This window comes from Rhinolophus sinicus, linkage group LG04 (assembly GCF_036562045.2).
Source record: "Rhinolophus sinicus isolate RSC01 linkage group LG04, ASM3656204v1, whole genome shotgun sequence".
Classification (NCBI taxonomy): Eukaryota; Metazoa; Chordata; class Mammalia; order Chiroptera; family Rhinolophidae; genus Rhinolophus; species Rhinolophus sinicus.
In genome coordinates, this window is record NC_133754.1 from 152,355,907 (window position 1) to 152,370,068 (window position 14,162).

At 38.9% G+C, this 14,162-nt stretch overlaps 2 protein-coding genes across 4 annotated transcripts in view; both read right to left on the bottom strand.

Annotated features, from left to right (window-relative positions):
• RASEF (RAS and EF-hand domain containing) overlaps positions 1-3,260 on the bottom strand; it is a 71,607-nt gene extending 68,347 nt beyond the window's left edge. The window contains exon 1 of the mRNA XM_019750093.2: positions 2,290-3,260. Coding sequence (XP_019605652.2) covers positions 2,290-2,720 — 431 coding nt within the window. The 5' untranslated portion in view covers positions 2,721-3,260. The remainder of the gene's footprint in view (positions 1-2,289) is intronic.
• A 4,617-nt stretch (positions 3,261-7,877) lies between these two features.
• The window catches only part of LOC109457324 (uncharacterized), a 92,607-nt gene continuing 86,322 nt past the window's right edge, over positions 7,878-14,162 (bottom strand). For all 3 annotated transcript variants that reach the window (XM_074330590.1, XM_074330589.1, XM_074330592.1), the window contains 2 exons: positions 13,873-13,983; positions 7,878-11,326 (listed from right to left, as the gene is read on the bottom strand). In XM_074330590.1, coding sequence (XP_074186691.1) covers positions 11,215-11,326; positions 13,873-13,983 — 223 coding nt within the window. In that variant the 3' untranslated portion in view covers positions 7,878-11,214. The remainder of the gene's footprint in view (positions 11,327-13,872; positions 13,984-14,162) is intronic.

Below are 14,162 nucleotides of genomic sequence, written 5' to 3' on the forward strand. Positions count from 1 at the left end.
GGAGGATCAGGTAGGAAACAAAGCCACCAGATGAAATGGCACACCTCCCGAGAGACAATTTCCCCTTGAAAGAAAATATAATATTTTATATTAAAACAAGCCCCAATATATTATGGAGTAAAATGAACAAATACATCATTTTTTAAGATAAAAATTCAAGACTTAAAAAAAGTTCCTGCTTGTAGCAGTCTGTCAAGCTATGTCCATAATGTGTGGAGCTTTCCAGCAAATAACTCTCTTGCCTTTGAATGGGCTTTGAGGAAATTTTTGAGAAACATTTCACTCACTCTATGAACTTCTTGAGGGCATGAACTACATCTCATCCTTCTCTTTGTCTCCAGGGACCTAGGACAGTACCTAAGATTGTGTCTGGCACAAAACAGATACTCAACAATGTTTGCAGAATCAGCTTAGCTAAAATAATGGCAATGCCATTATCAATAACAAAAGATATTTAGCACATTTAGATGGGAAGAAGGGAAGGCGAACAGCTGTATGAGGAAGTCCAATAGAAGCAATCCAATTTACCTAAACAGTTATGGCTGCCATGGTAACAATCAGATGAAGCAGCTCCCTTTAGTTCTTTTCCACTTGAACAAGTACAGGAAGGCAAATATTGTACTTGTTAACCTCCCATCAGAAGGGGGTGGAGCTTAGGACACAAGTCTACCAGGTGCATGGATGGCCATTAAATTTAATAACCTTTGAAGAGTTTGGAAAGGTACTGTGATAATAATATCACCAATAATATTAAGTTCTGGTTTGTACACTGATCCTAAGAAGGTAGTTTTAATCATTTAAGGGTTAAGCATCAAATATTTGCTGCTGAGACCTGACAATTGTGAAAAGTAGATCCATATGTACACACATCCATATATACATAAAAATAATATGATGTGGACTCACCTTATTCCTAAAATTGTTACCTTTTAAATTAGCTGGACCCAAACCAAATTATAGATGAAAGATGATTCAAAGAGTAGAGTTTATAGAAGTGTTTAAATTTTTCTACTTCCCTGGTAGAGACATTGAATTTTAACTGATTTGTAAATACTAGAAAAAGATGGGTATCACACCCACTTTCTCTACACAATGCCTCTTACACTGCAATGAGTCACTCTCTGTGTCTAGTTCCCTGTATTTTCCAAACTGGAGGGAGAACCTGGGTGGAGGCAGAAGGGAGGATTCCTTGTCCTGCAGGTCTAATCTGTGAATGGGTGAGCCAGGCCACTGCAGCTTCCCAAGGCTATTTCCTTCTCTGGGTCTTACATCTCAGATATGTAAACTGCCAACCAAAATGAGGCTTTTCTGATCTTCTTAGTAGTGACAGCCAGAGCTCCATAAAATTTCAACTAAAATCTAAGCAGAAAGCAGAAAAACATTTTACAGCAGTCACATGTTTGTAGTGCCTGAGGAAATGAAAGTAGCAGCTTGAGACATACCATGACACCAGGCAGAGGCAGATGCAAATTAATCTCAAACAAACAAACACAAAACTGAGTAGCTTTCCCACCATGCCTTGAACCTGCAGGCATCCTCTTGCCCCCAATAATTAAGTTATTACCTTTATATTATGCTATTTCTGTCGGAGTCATCGGAGTAGAGAGTTTATTATATGATTTTTATGTTTTATTCTGTTGCATAAAAAGTTTTTCAGTTCACAACATCTGGGATCAAATCCCTACTCTTATTTACTGGGCAAGTCCCTTAACATTTTATAGGTCTAAATGTTTGGGTCTAAGTTTCTCCATCAATCGGAGATAAGAAAGTCTACCCACCCCCCAGGTTATTCTGAAATTTAAACAAATGAACCTTGAAATGCCCAGCACATAGTAGGAATCAATGAATGTATGTGTTCAGCAACATAGGTGCCCAACAGAGTCTCTTTTTCTACTTAGTAGTAGAAAAGGAACATATGCAAAAACTACTATAAAGGACACCAAATTGGCAAACAGCCTGAGTCACCACCCCTCCAGGGTGCAGCCAGGAGTCTTTGAGTAGGTGACATAACCAAGTTGCATTGAGGAGAAGATTGCTCTTAAACCGGTATCCGGAAGAATGTCTGGATGGCGAGGATTTCACTATGGCCCTGTAATTAACCAAGTGCCTTCTGCAGGGCTCAGAAATGGGCAAGTGCAACTTTCTCCCCAACCCTTTCCCTAACTCTTAGGGAATCTCGGTCTTGGAAAAGTTAGTTGGTGAATGGGGACAAATAACTCACAGGTAAGAGCAGGCTCCAGTGAGTCTGCACAGGCAACACGACCACCTCCCTCCAACCCCCACACACACCTGGGGATGAACTTGGCCTCGTCCCCGAGTCGCGCCTGGAAGTCCTGCCAAGCCTGGCCCGGGCCCGCTGGGCCCCAGGGAGCTACCAGCGCCGGCGCCACGTCCTCGTCTCCCTCGTCCTCCTCACTGTCCCCTGGGTCGGACCCGGTCTGGGCCTCGGCGGGCGCTGGCTCCCGGGTCCCGCCGCCCCGGCGGCGCCCCCCGCGGCGGGCCCCGCGGAAACCGCGCGCGAACTCCTGGAAGGTGATGGCCCCGTCGCGGTCGGCGTCTAGCCGCTGGAACACGGCCTCGGCGTCGGCCGGCCGCACGCGCAGCTCCGAGCACAGCGCGCGGAACTCCTCGCGCTCCAGGCGCCCCGAACGGTTCGCGTCGCAGGCAGCGAAGACTGAGCGTAGCCGGGCCAGCTCCTCCCGGTCCCCGTCCGCCTCCATCCCGCCCGACGGGGGCGACCGCGAGGGCTCCGGGACGCGACGGGGCGCGCTGCACGCCCTGACTGCGGCAACAGCGGGAAGTCCGGGGCCACCTACTGCCGCCGGGAGTCTTGGCGAGTTCGGCTTGTCCAGCTGGTTTGACCACTTGTGGGAATGTCCGGGAGGTTCCAGGCGCCTGGGTGGGTCCGGGGAGGCGTGCTCCAAGCTAGTCCGGTGCGCGGACCCCCGTCGGACCCCTACCGGCCCCGGGAGCTGTACCAGCGCGACCCTGACGCCGCGCACTGCACAGCAGTGTCCTCCCGTTACTGAGTGGCCGGCGCGTCGGCACTCGCCACTTTCCCGACGGGGCCCTGCTCCGCCCAGCCCGAGAGGAGGAGCGCGCGGCTCTGGTTCCCACGCCTCCCGGAGCCCCGGAGCGCTTTCGGCGCGGGGCTCTGGCCCGAGCCTCAGTTTGGGGCTCTTGGAGGTGGAGGACCCGGCCGGAACTGGGTTTGCTGCAGCAGCGTTGCCAGGCCCCCGGGCGTAAATTTTTCCTAGGGTAAAGCCAAGAACTTAGCTCTCCCCAGATATGGTGCTGGCATGAACGTGGGAAGCTAACTAACTGGACAGAAGGGGAAGAGTAAGGTAGCGGTAGGATTCCAAATTGGTCAACGTTATGTGTATTTTCTTCTTTTCTAATTCCGGAAAATTGGTAAACCTGCATATACAAGCTTCCCTACAAACCAAAGTACAAGATCAATAAGAAGACCCAGTCTGATTTCACTGGCTTTTCTTAATGCTTGTCCGTCCAACCTTAAGGTCCAACTAGCTAACACACATCAGAATTCACAGATCTTCCAGATCCCCACATCCAAATAATTTTTCTCAGTCCGTAGCTCCTCAACCTGAGAGAAAGTTAATAATCCAAATCCTTGGCAGGCAGCAATATTTAAAAGACTGGAATAGCTTTTTTTTTCTTTAAGCAATTCTTATGTAAATGATACATATATATCCAAATGTATGTTACCCTTTGATCTTAAACACTTATTTCAACAATGTTATTGTTTCTTTAGTACTGACTGCTTGGCAGTTACAAGGTGTTTAAAATTCATTCATTTTGATCCTTTTTAAAAATCTTGTCCTTCCATTTCCAAGAGACCTTCACTCTGTCATACAACTTATGTAGTGTGTTCCCTTCTGTGGTTCTTATAAGGCCTGTGAAAGTGCACTTGGGCTATTTTTACTTTATTCACATTATCCATTCCTTCCACTTTTTAGACTCTCTTCACTGCCATTTCTTTTAGTTATGACTCTGTATTTCCATTTTTCCTCATTCTGGATTCTCTTTATTGCTTATTGCTTCAATTTTTAAAATATAAAAATAAAGGGTTTTCACTGACAGATTTCCTCAGGCTAGTGTTCTTAAACATAAAACTAAGTGCTAAACATCTGAAGAATTGTTTCTTCTTGAATAGTACAATAAATATGATCAACACACAGCATCTATCAAGCTGTAAACTTAACTGGTAAATTGTGAAAGGCATTACATTAGAAGCCCTGGTTTTAGCAATCTAATTGATAAGTGAATATAATTCTATACAAGTGGACAGCGAATATATTGAAATGAATTTTATTATTAGTGCAATATAAATTGTTATTGATTTTGAGTTTGTGCTTTCCTGTTTATTCCAAAGATTGATTTTTTCATATAAACTAAAAAGTGATTAGCTTGGTAATGCCTTTAAAGCTTTACAAATACATTTATTAAACTGAATCTTTGAAATATTATACTGCTGGCAATTAATAAATAATCTGTATTTTTTTCAAAATAGATGAGTTAATATTTTTCACTGCTTAGGCAGAAGTGCTTTCCTGAAGACTGTTCATACAACTTCATTCCTGAGCTCACTCTTATCTTTGCACTTACTTCTAAATTCTTATATTCTTTGACCTGCTTTGCCCTTTCCCTGAGCCCCTTCACAGAAGAGTCATCAAGAAACATGGGTTATTTCAAATGTCTTATGTACACATCTTCTCATTTGCACTAATATTAATCTACTCCAGACCTACTATAACAGTTAAGTATCACAACCACCATATAAAATATAAATAAATAAAAATAAGACAACCACCATTTTATTTGTTCATAATTTCATTGTCATCAATTGGGGCAAGGCTCAGGTATGTGGTTTTTTCCGCTGGCTTGCAGGGATCATGTAGCCATGGTCGCTTCATAGTGACTACATGGTCTTGGAGGTCCTCATTCATGTGTATAGAAGTTGGTGCCTGCTGTTAGCTGGAGCGTGTGTCTTCAGGGGTTTTAGATGGCTTCTGTAAACAACTTTACCCAAGTATTTTTGCTGCAAACTTTTTTACCACACTGCTATTTGGCCATAAAGCAATTTCACCATAAAAGATAAAATAACTGGTTGTCAGTTTGGTTTCATTTCTCCATTGACTAGGTTCTTGAAGTACTCCCATTTTTCTATTATATAAATCTTAGCCAGCTTGCATACTATACTAGAAAATGATAACATAGCATATCAGTTTTTGCAAATCCTTGGGTAAGCACAGTCATCCCTCCCACCTGGTAAAACTGAAAGCTTACCAAGCTATGGCAAATACAGAGGGTGCCAAAAAAAATGTATACACATTTTAAGAAAGGAAAAAACTGTACTAAAATTGTAACAATATATACCGATAACAAAAGATGAATACAAGTCACGTTTGACTTCTGCAATTACAAGAGGTGCTCAAAGTGGTTACCATCAGCGTCTAGACACTTCTGATTATGGCGAAATACTGCTTGAGCAACGTTGCCCAAAGTGTCCACTCGTATATATATTTTTTGGCAACCCCGGTATAAAAGAGGTGGCTGCTAATTCACAGTAGTCTCTGAGAGTATTATTGATTCTCTAGTTGGAAACTGAAAGCTCTCTTATTGAAGGAAGAAATTTTAGCAGGAAAAAAAAAAAGTATGATGCCCAACAAGGTGATAAACCAACAAGCAAAAAAAAAAAAAATACTATAAATGAAAGTCTTCAAAGATAATGTATTTTCACAATAAAGTTCTTTTAAATTTTGTTGTTAATTATGTCATGTTTCATTATGTCCTTTTTAATGTCCCTCTTTTATTTTCCTTTCTTTTACCTTGTATGGCCAAATTGCCTTACAGGAGACCAGAAATGGTCTTCACGAGGCTCATACAGGCCTTGTCACATGGCGACAGTGTTCTGAGAGAGTACGTCCAAGTGCACAAATGTTTTTCAAGCTTCAGCTTGTGTCATGATTGCTGATACTCCATTGATCAAGGCAAGTCCCATGCCAAGCTCTACATCAATGCTGTAGGGGACTATGCAAGGTCATGGATACGGGAAGATGTACTTTATTGGAGGCCCTTAACTATAATCCTGTACCATACCTAGAGTACAGGGACAGCTTCTAATATTCTCTCAGGTTCCTGTCCTGCCAACATCCTATTCATACTACACAACCACAGCTGGATAGTCCTTAAATAACAATTATTCCGGCATTCTAGAGCTCAGTTGTGCTCACTCAGTGGTAATTTTGTTCCCCAGGAGACATCTGGCAATGTCTGGAAACATCTTTGGTTGTCACAATTTGAAAATGGGGAGATGCTACTAGCATATAGTAGGTAGAGGACAGGGATGCTACTAAACATCCTCTGATGCACAGGGTAGCGCCTAATAACACAGCATTATGTGGCCCAAACTGTACATAGTACTGAGGTCGAGAAGCCTGCAACCTAGCTCATAAACCCCCAGAGGACCCCCAATAAAAGAGAACCAAGGGTAAACTCTTCATCTGGGCCGTCAAAGTCCTCTGCAATCTGGCCCCAGCTTATATATCAAACGTCTTTCCTTTAAGCCTCCATCAGGGCTCCTATGGTCCCCCAAACAAGCCATACTTGATTACATGATTAACTTTATCGCTCCTTATTGTCATGACAAAATGTAAATATCAAACATTCTCTAGTTTTTCTCTCTTCTGCCTAAGCAAACTATTTCCCAGCTTCAGTGAAAAAGTTGGATTCTTCTTTTCCTATCCAAGTTTCCACAATTGCATTGTGACCTGTCACTTACAAGGACTTTGTTTAGCGTGTGTTATGTCACCTCTAGTAACAGGCCAAAAGCTTTTTTTTTTTTTGCAAGTCTTTTACATGGTTTTATTTTTCATGTTAAAACTCTGATCCATCTGGAATTTATTTTGGGCCTGGTGTGAGTTGTAGATTCAACTTTACTTTTTTCCTGGATTTCTACCTAGTTGTCTCAACACCATTTATTCAACACTCTCTTCCCCATGGATTTTAATACCACTTTTAGCATATACTAACTTCATGGATGTGTTTGGGTTTAGTTTTGTACTTTCTAATCTGTTCTATTGATAAATCACTCACATTTTGAAAGGATTCTTCAGCTTATAAAAAGATTTCCAAAGAAGACCTATAAATACTGGGTTGCCTTTTATATTTTTAAGTGTTTTTTTATACATCATTAAGTAATTGGCAGAAAAGATTGGGTGACAGTGGGGAGGAGGCTTAAGACTAATTTGCTAGGAACAAATACATATTGACAGTCCATCTGAAGTTTTCATGTAAATCAGTGAGAAAATGGGAGTTGATTTTTAGAAAGAATAAGGAACTCCGTTTATCTAAAATATGAGGTACATCTACAAAGCCATTCACAAGGTACTAAGGAATGCTTTTGAATATCCCCAGCAGTATACTCAGGGGAAGGCCAAGGTTATATAATCTGTCTCTAATTTTTTTCAAGAAATAGAGGAAAGAGAGGAGAAGAAAGAAATAACAGGCACCTCTTTTCTATTTTAGCATCCAGAAACAGCTAGCAAGGAACCAGAGATAACAGAGCAGCCTTTGAGAGCCAATGAATTGGTAAGTAAGGAGAGCTTGCGTGCAGTTATCAGCTCGACTTTTAGAAAGATCAGCTTCTCTGTGGCTGCTCCAGGATTTTAAAAATCAGAGATAATCTTGTTAGAACGTGCTTCTCAAAATAGTGAAAAAGCATTATTGAAAAGAAAGAGTTTTGTGATCAAATACATTTCCAAAACACAAATACATTTAGAAAAGAATCCTATATTACTTCTTGGATGAGATAAAGAAAGCTGTTTTAATCTAATATTTCCTAAATTTATTTGACTGTAGAAGCTTTCAGTTGTTTGTTTGTTGTTTTCTGTGGGATTTCCACAGAGAAAAGTATGCTCTTGAGAACATACTTTGGGAAACTGTGTGTTAGACAATGACTAGAGTGATGAGTCATGAGAAATTATCCCTCACTACTACTTTATAAATTGACCCTATAGTGGGGAATGAGCACCACCACCCCTCAACCTTCTCTTCACCCAGTCAATGGAGAGGCTTTTAATGGACGCTTGTTGTAATCTACCCTATAGGATTTCCTTCAGGTACAAAAGCCATCTTCAGACGCTGACTTAACATTTTAGTTACTCTGCCCCAGAAAGATCCAATAAGTCTGTTAAAATGAAACTAGATATACAAGTAATGGCATACCTCTGAGGGACCAATTAGTAGGTTCAGCAACTCTCTCAAACATATGCACCCTTGCAACAGCTTGAGTCGTAGTTTTCTCATGGTATCTACTCATGGCTTACTATCCCTAAGGAAGTTATAGGAAAAATTGTGAATATTTTACAAATAAAATATGTCAGCAAATTTACATCATAGCAATTTACTTACTCTTTATGTAAATATAAAAGAGAAAAGAATAATATGTTACCTATATACCCCTGTCCAGAATAAGCAAATGTGAACATTTTATCATGTTTTCTTTGGATCTGTTGTTGTTGTTTTTTGTGTGTGTTTTTTAACAAATACAGCATTATAGATGCAGTTGAAGTTCCTCTTTGATTACATTATCAAGCAAGTAGTATAAGCCCTCCAATTCTGCGATTCCTTTTCAAAATTGTTTTGGATGTTTCGATCCTAGTATTTCCATACAAATTTTAAGATCAGTTTTTCAGTCTTTACAAAAATATAACCTGGCATTGTGATTGTGTTGAACCTTATAGATCAATTTTAGGAGAACTGATATCTGAATATTAAGCCTGCCTATCAATGAACATGACGTATCTTTTGTTTATTCGTTGCCAGCATATAAAAATTCAGTTAATTTTGGTATTATGATAAACTTGTATTCTGAGACCTTGCCAGGCTCACTTATTAGATCTAGCGACTGTTTGGTAGAATTCTTAGGATTTTCTCCATTCAACTCATGTCATATATGGGAAGAAAAGGATAGGTTTACTTCTTCATTTGCAATCTGTATATCTTCTGTTTATTTTTCTTGCTTTATTGCACTGGTTTGGACTTCTGTAAAATGTGGAGTTACAGTAGTAAAAACACATCTCCTTGATTTATTTCTAATCATAGGAGGATATCATTCAACCTTTCACCATTAATTGTGATGCTAACACTAGGATTTTTGTAGCTGCCCTTTATTGATTTTAGGAAGTCCTCTGTTCTTCCATTGCTAAGAATATTTATCATGGGTTAACTTTGCATTTTGTTAGATACTTCCAGCATCTATTTAGATAATCATGTTTTTCCCCTTTATTCTGTTAATGTAATGAATTATATTGATGAATTTTCAAATTTTTATCCAACTCTCACTTTCCAAGTGGTATCAGGGCTTCTTCACATGGTCTTTCCCTCAAATAGTCAAACTTCTTACATGGTACTTCAGGACTCCAAGAATGATGTTCAAAAGTCTTGCGCCAAAGCTACAAAGCTTCTTACAATCCAGCCCCAGAAGTCCTAGACTGTTAGTTTATCCACCTACCAGTGGTCAACCTAGTCACTAAGTCCAACCCAGACTCAAGGGGAGGGTAAATAGTCACCACTTTTCAACAAGAGGGGTAGTAAAGTATGTGTGGCCATCTTTAATCTACCACACCTTCCTTGCTTTGAGTCTGGTTTCATAGTGTACCCTTTATATTGTATTTTTTTCTACATCTCTATGTATTTGAAGTGGAAGGGGACATTTCTCACTTCAGCTCATTTCACCATATTGACCAGATATCCTCCTCCCCTGCTTTAGACCTCAACTTAGGTATCATTTCCCTGACCTTCCAAAAAGAGATTAGGCCTCCCTCCTATGTGTGACCATAGGACCCCTTTCCCACCCCCATACCTACTGCACATATGCCTTGTGCTCCCACCATAGTTTCCTAAATAGTATGCACTCTTTTTAAGACTTTATGCTTCCTCCATGCTGCTCCCTCTGTCCAAAATCCTTTCCCTGTTTTGCTACCATGTAATCATATGTAATCCTTTAAATATCTTTCATGAGGTAGGATTTCCAATTTTAGAGACAAGAAAACTAAATCTCAGATTGAGTGATATGACTAAAATCACATAGCTAGTAGAATGAGGATTCAAACCAAGACCAGACCACCTGCTTCAAATTTGCTGCACATTTCTCTTCATAGTACATGTAGCAAATGATATCCTGCTCTGCCTCATCCTCTAAGCTCCCCTGTCCATTTCCTCCCAACCATCAGCCCCTGTGTTGCATGTTGGAGGATTGCCCTCAGGCTGCTAGAGTTTGCTTTGCCTGTGTGTCCAGAGAACCATAGGTGCCTGGCAGTTTTTATTTCCTCTGGAAGTAGACCTTGAACAATGAATAGTGTTCAAGCTCCCTTACCCTCTGTGCATAACAACTCTGAGTTGACCTGCACAGTCTTCAGCAGTAGGACTTAGACAAAGTCACCCGCTGGGTGACATTGTGGGTGTCATTGTTGCCCTGTTGCTTATTCTCCTTCCCTTCCCAGTTCTACCTGTCCCACTCCTGTAACCTTTCACATTCACAGGAATCCTCATCTCAGTGTCTGGGTAACCCAGCCAAAGCAGTGTACAACCACTTCCTTGGCATGAAACAGTCTCCACAGAGGCTCACGTCTATGGATGTGGCATTGTCTGCAGTTTGTGAAAGGACCCTATGGGATCCATGGGCTCCCTAGAAGCTGCTGCAATGCCCTGACATAAGTCCTGCAGAAATGAGCACATTTGACATTGCTGTAGTACATATAAAACCATGGCAAATTGTACATATACAATTATATGTTGATGGGGTATAAAAGAGCAAGTATTCCCTCCAGAGTTCTCTCATAATTCATTGAGTGACTGAAGAAAAGTAGCTTGCAATGTACCAATTAATAATCTCAGATAAAAGTTTAAATCGCTTATAACAAATAATACATACATGCAAGAAAATACTAACACAAATATTTACCTTTTTACTTTATCATTATTGAGAGTGGCAGAGATATTTGGCATAAAAAATGCATTATTTTGTTAGGAGATACAAAAAGTTCCCATGCAATTATTCCTTGATAATCTACCTCCATCTAAACTAAAAAACAACTTATATCTCACTTTAATTGGGAAATTTTCTGGGCATATTTAACTAAATGTATTTTCAAAGTCCTTACTGCTAAAAATTCTATTGTCCTAAAAATGTTAGCAGGCAAGGGCAGAAATGTCATGAAATATTTTGACTCTTTGGTAAACTTCTTTTATTTTGCACAGGTCAGAAGTGATGGTATAGCCATAAAGATGGAGAATCTTCAATCTGAAAACAAACAAACAGAAAAAAAAAGACAAGACCACAGATTATGTGGAGTGGATACAATTGAGCCTAGATTCTTAGTGTGATAAATACATGATAAGTCTTTAAAATAACCTTGACTAATACTTTGTTTCTCAAAGAAGAAAGATAGCGTCAAACTTGAGAATAACAAGTATATTTTTTAAGTTGGCCATGATCTTTATCTGAAGTTAAAGATCATCTGTATTCTAAAGGTAAAGGTGTTGCCCGGCCTGCTGTGAGAGACACTCACTATCCATAAATAAAGTTTTACTGAACACAGTCATGCCTATATACTTTCAAGCTACAGGAGTACAGCTGAGTAATTGCAACAGACACATATGACCTGGAAAGCCTAAAATATTGATTCTCTGTCCCTTTACAGAAAAAGTTTGCCAACACTGTTCTATATAAGACAGTGATGGAAGGATATGTTTCACTATTCTCATAGCACAGATTCACTTAATGCACTGGACAAGAATCTCCTTATTTTCAAACTGGCCTTCAGTGCCTATAAAAATTCTTCAAACACAATAAAAACATAGTAATTCAACTTACAAGGAAAAAAGTGAAGTCATCACAAGGGAATGGTGGTAGGATGAAGGAAGAATATGGAAATTCTATTAATGGGAACTTATTTAACATTTTTAAAAATAAGAAACCTGGACTGACCGGAATGATTGTGAAATTTTTGTCTGATTGTGAAATTTTTCAGTTGCTTGGTATTTCTGAAGAATCCTATGATAAATATTTCTTAGACTGTATTAATTTTGCCTTAATGAAGAATTACCAGACCTCCTTTTAGAAGGCAAAAAGGACCAAGAGTTTATCTCATTTTGCCTTCCATACCAGCAATTCCAGCTGACATTTAGTGTTAAACTGCGATACTCATATTGACCTCAAATTCCATTTCTACTCTTTTTCTAGCTAGTTTCAGACAAAACATTTTTTTTGTAGAATTTTGAATTGCTCAACTGTACGTGTGTGTGTGCATGTGTGATTTTTACTATAAAAAGTCTCAAAGCTTTTTTAAAAGTAGGGAGGATTTTTGAATTATAAATAATTATAAACAACTATTAGGCAGTTATGTTCATTTTAATGTTGGTAATATTGGAATAATTCTGTCAATATTTCCTTGTTATTCATTTACTAATTGTTAGAACACTCAACTTTTTCCCAAATGTATAGTCTAACAATAGGAAGATCAGATTCTAAGACTACAATGGATTTCTTCCTACGGGAGCCCATGAATTTAAACTCAAGCACTCAAAAATTACTTTTAACTCCAGGGAATGCAATGTATGCATTGTTAGATCAGGGACACATTTATATTCATCCAAAATAATGGAGAAATGTACATTTCTATGTGGCATGATATGAGGAGATGTTAAATATTAATCTCTTTTATTAGACCTAAAAAGATTAAAGCTCCTGTTCCCGAAAGTACAAAATGAGACAAACTAGATCAGTCAGAAAGAGATCTATAAAATTCTAAAACCATTCCTATTCCTCTGGAACTATAATTCAGTACTAAAAGGATGAGATACTCAAATAAGGCTCTCTTCACTAATGAAGTAGGACACTAAATTTTTAGTAATGTAGTAATTGGAAATACAGAATCAGGATTTCTAAAATATTACATGTATTCCTTAATTTGCAAGTCTTTAATGTTATAGAGGATGGGTGACTAAAATGGAAAGCTGGCTTTAAAAAAAAAAGAAAGAGGTCACATTGCTACTATAAAATGAGATAGTGGAAGAAAACAGAATTCTTGTCCCACCAACACATTTGTTAAGAATGCCATACATTTAGAGGTGATTTTTAAAAACAATGTAGATTTCATTATGACCTTTAAGCTCTCAATTCCTGTTTTCCAGTGATAAACAAATTATTAGTTAATTTTTTATATTTACAATTGCCTAACCAAATTTCTCAAACTGTCCCATTGTTTTGTTGATTTTCGAAAGCTAACAAAAGTCCCAGGGCTCCATATATAAGTATTTGTTCTACGGATTCCCCATTCCCTGGTAGATTAATTCATTACAAAAATCTTAGATTTCACTCCAAAAACTCAGATTTCACAAAGTGGACTAGGACTAATCAAATACTTCTTAGCCAATGGGATACCTGAAATAGTCACTTCAACTTTGATAACTCCTGAAATGTTTTTCTTTCCCTAGCATGTACAATTCTAGTAAATGGTGTTTCAAGAACAGGGGCAACATAACTGAAGAGTATTTCACTTAACTTTTTCATTTTTTTCCAGAACTTTTTATGAATTCCAAGTACAAAGGAATTAATATATTTCCTGCTAATTGAGGTCATAAGAAACTGATTTAGTCTTAAAATACAGTCAATATTTTCTGGGAAATATTTAATGATTGCAAGAATTCTGTGTTAATAAAATGGAAACAACCTTTAGGAATTATTAAGATGCACAAACCAAATCACAGCTAATATCGTTCTTTTTACTTCATGATGACATTTAAAACTGAGAGAGACACAAGTGGGTAAAATCATCATTCTCTTACCGTTTACAGCTTTTGCAAAGTTTTTTAACGGCATCCAGGGTGACATTCTTGCAGAAACTGAGTTTCACACATTCCAAACTCATATGACAATAATTAGCCAATGAACAAACTCTAGAAAGGAGAAAGAGGACAAAAGGTTATTAAAATAGATGGTTATTAAATGTACTTTTTACAAAGTTTTCAAAAACTCAACCCTCAAATTTACCTTGGCCCTGCATATCCACTAACCCTACTGCATCCCTCCTCACCTACTGCCCCTGACCTCCCAACTGCTCTGAGACTGCAAATGG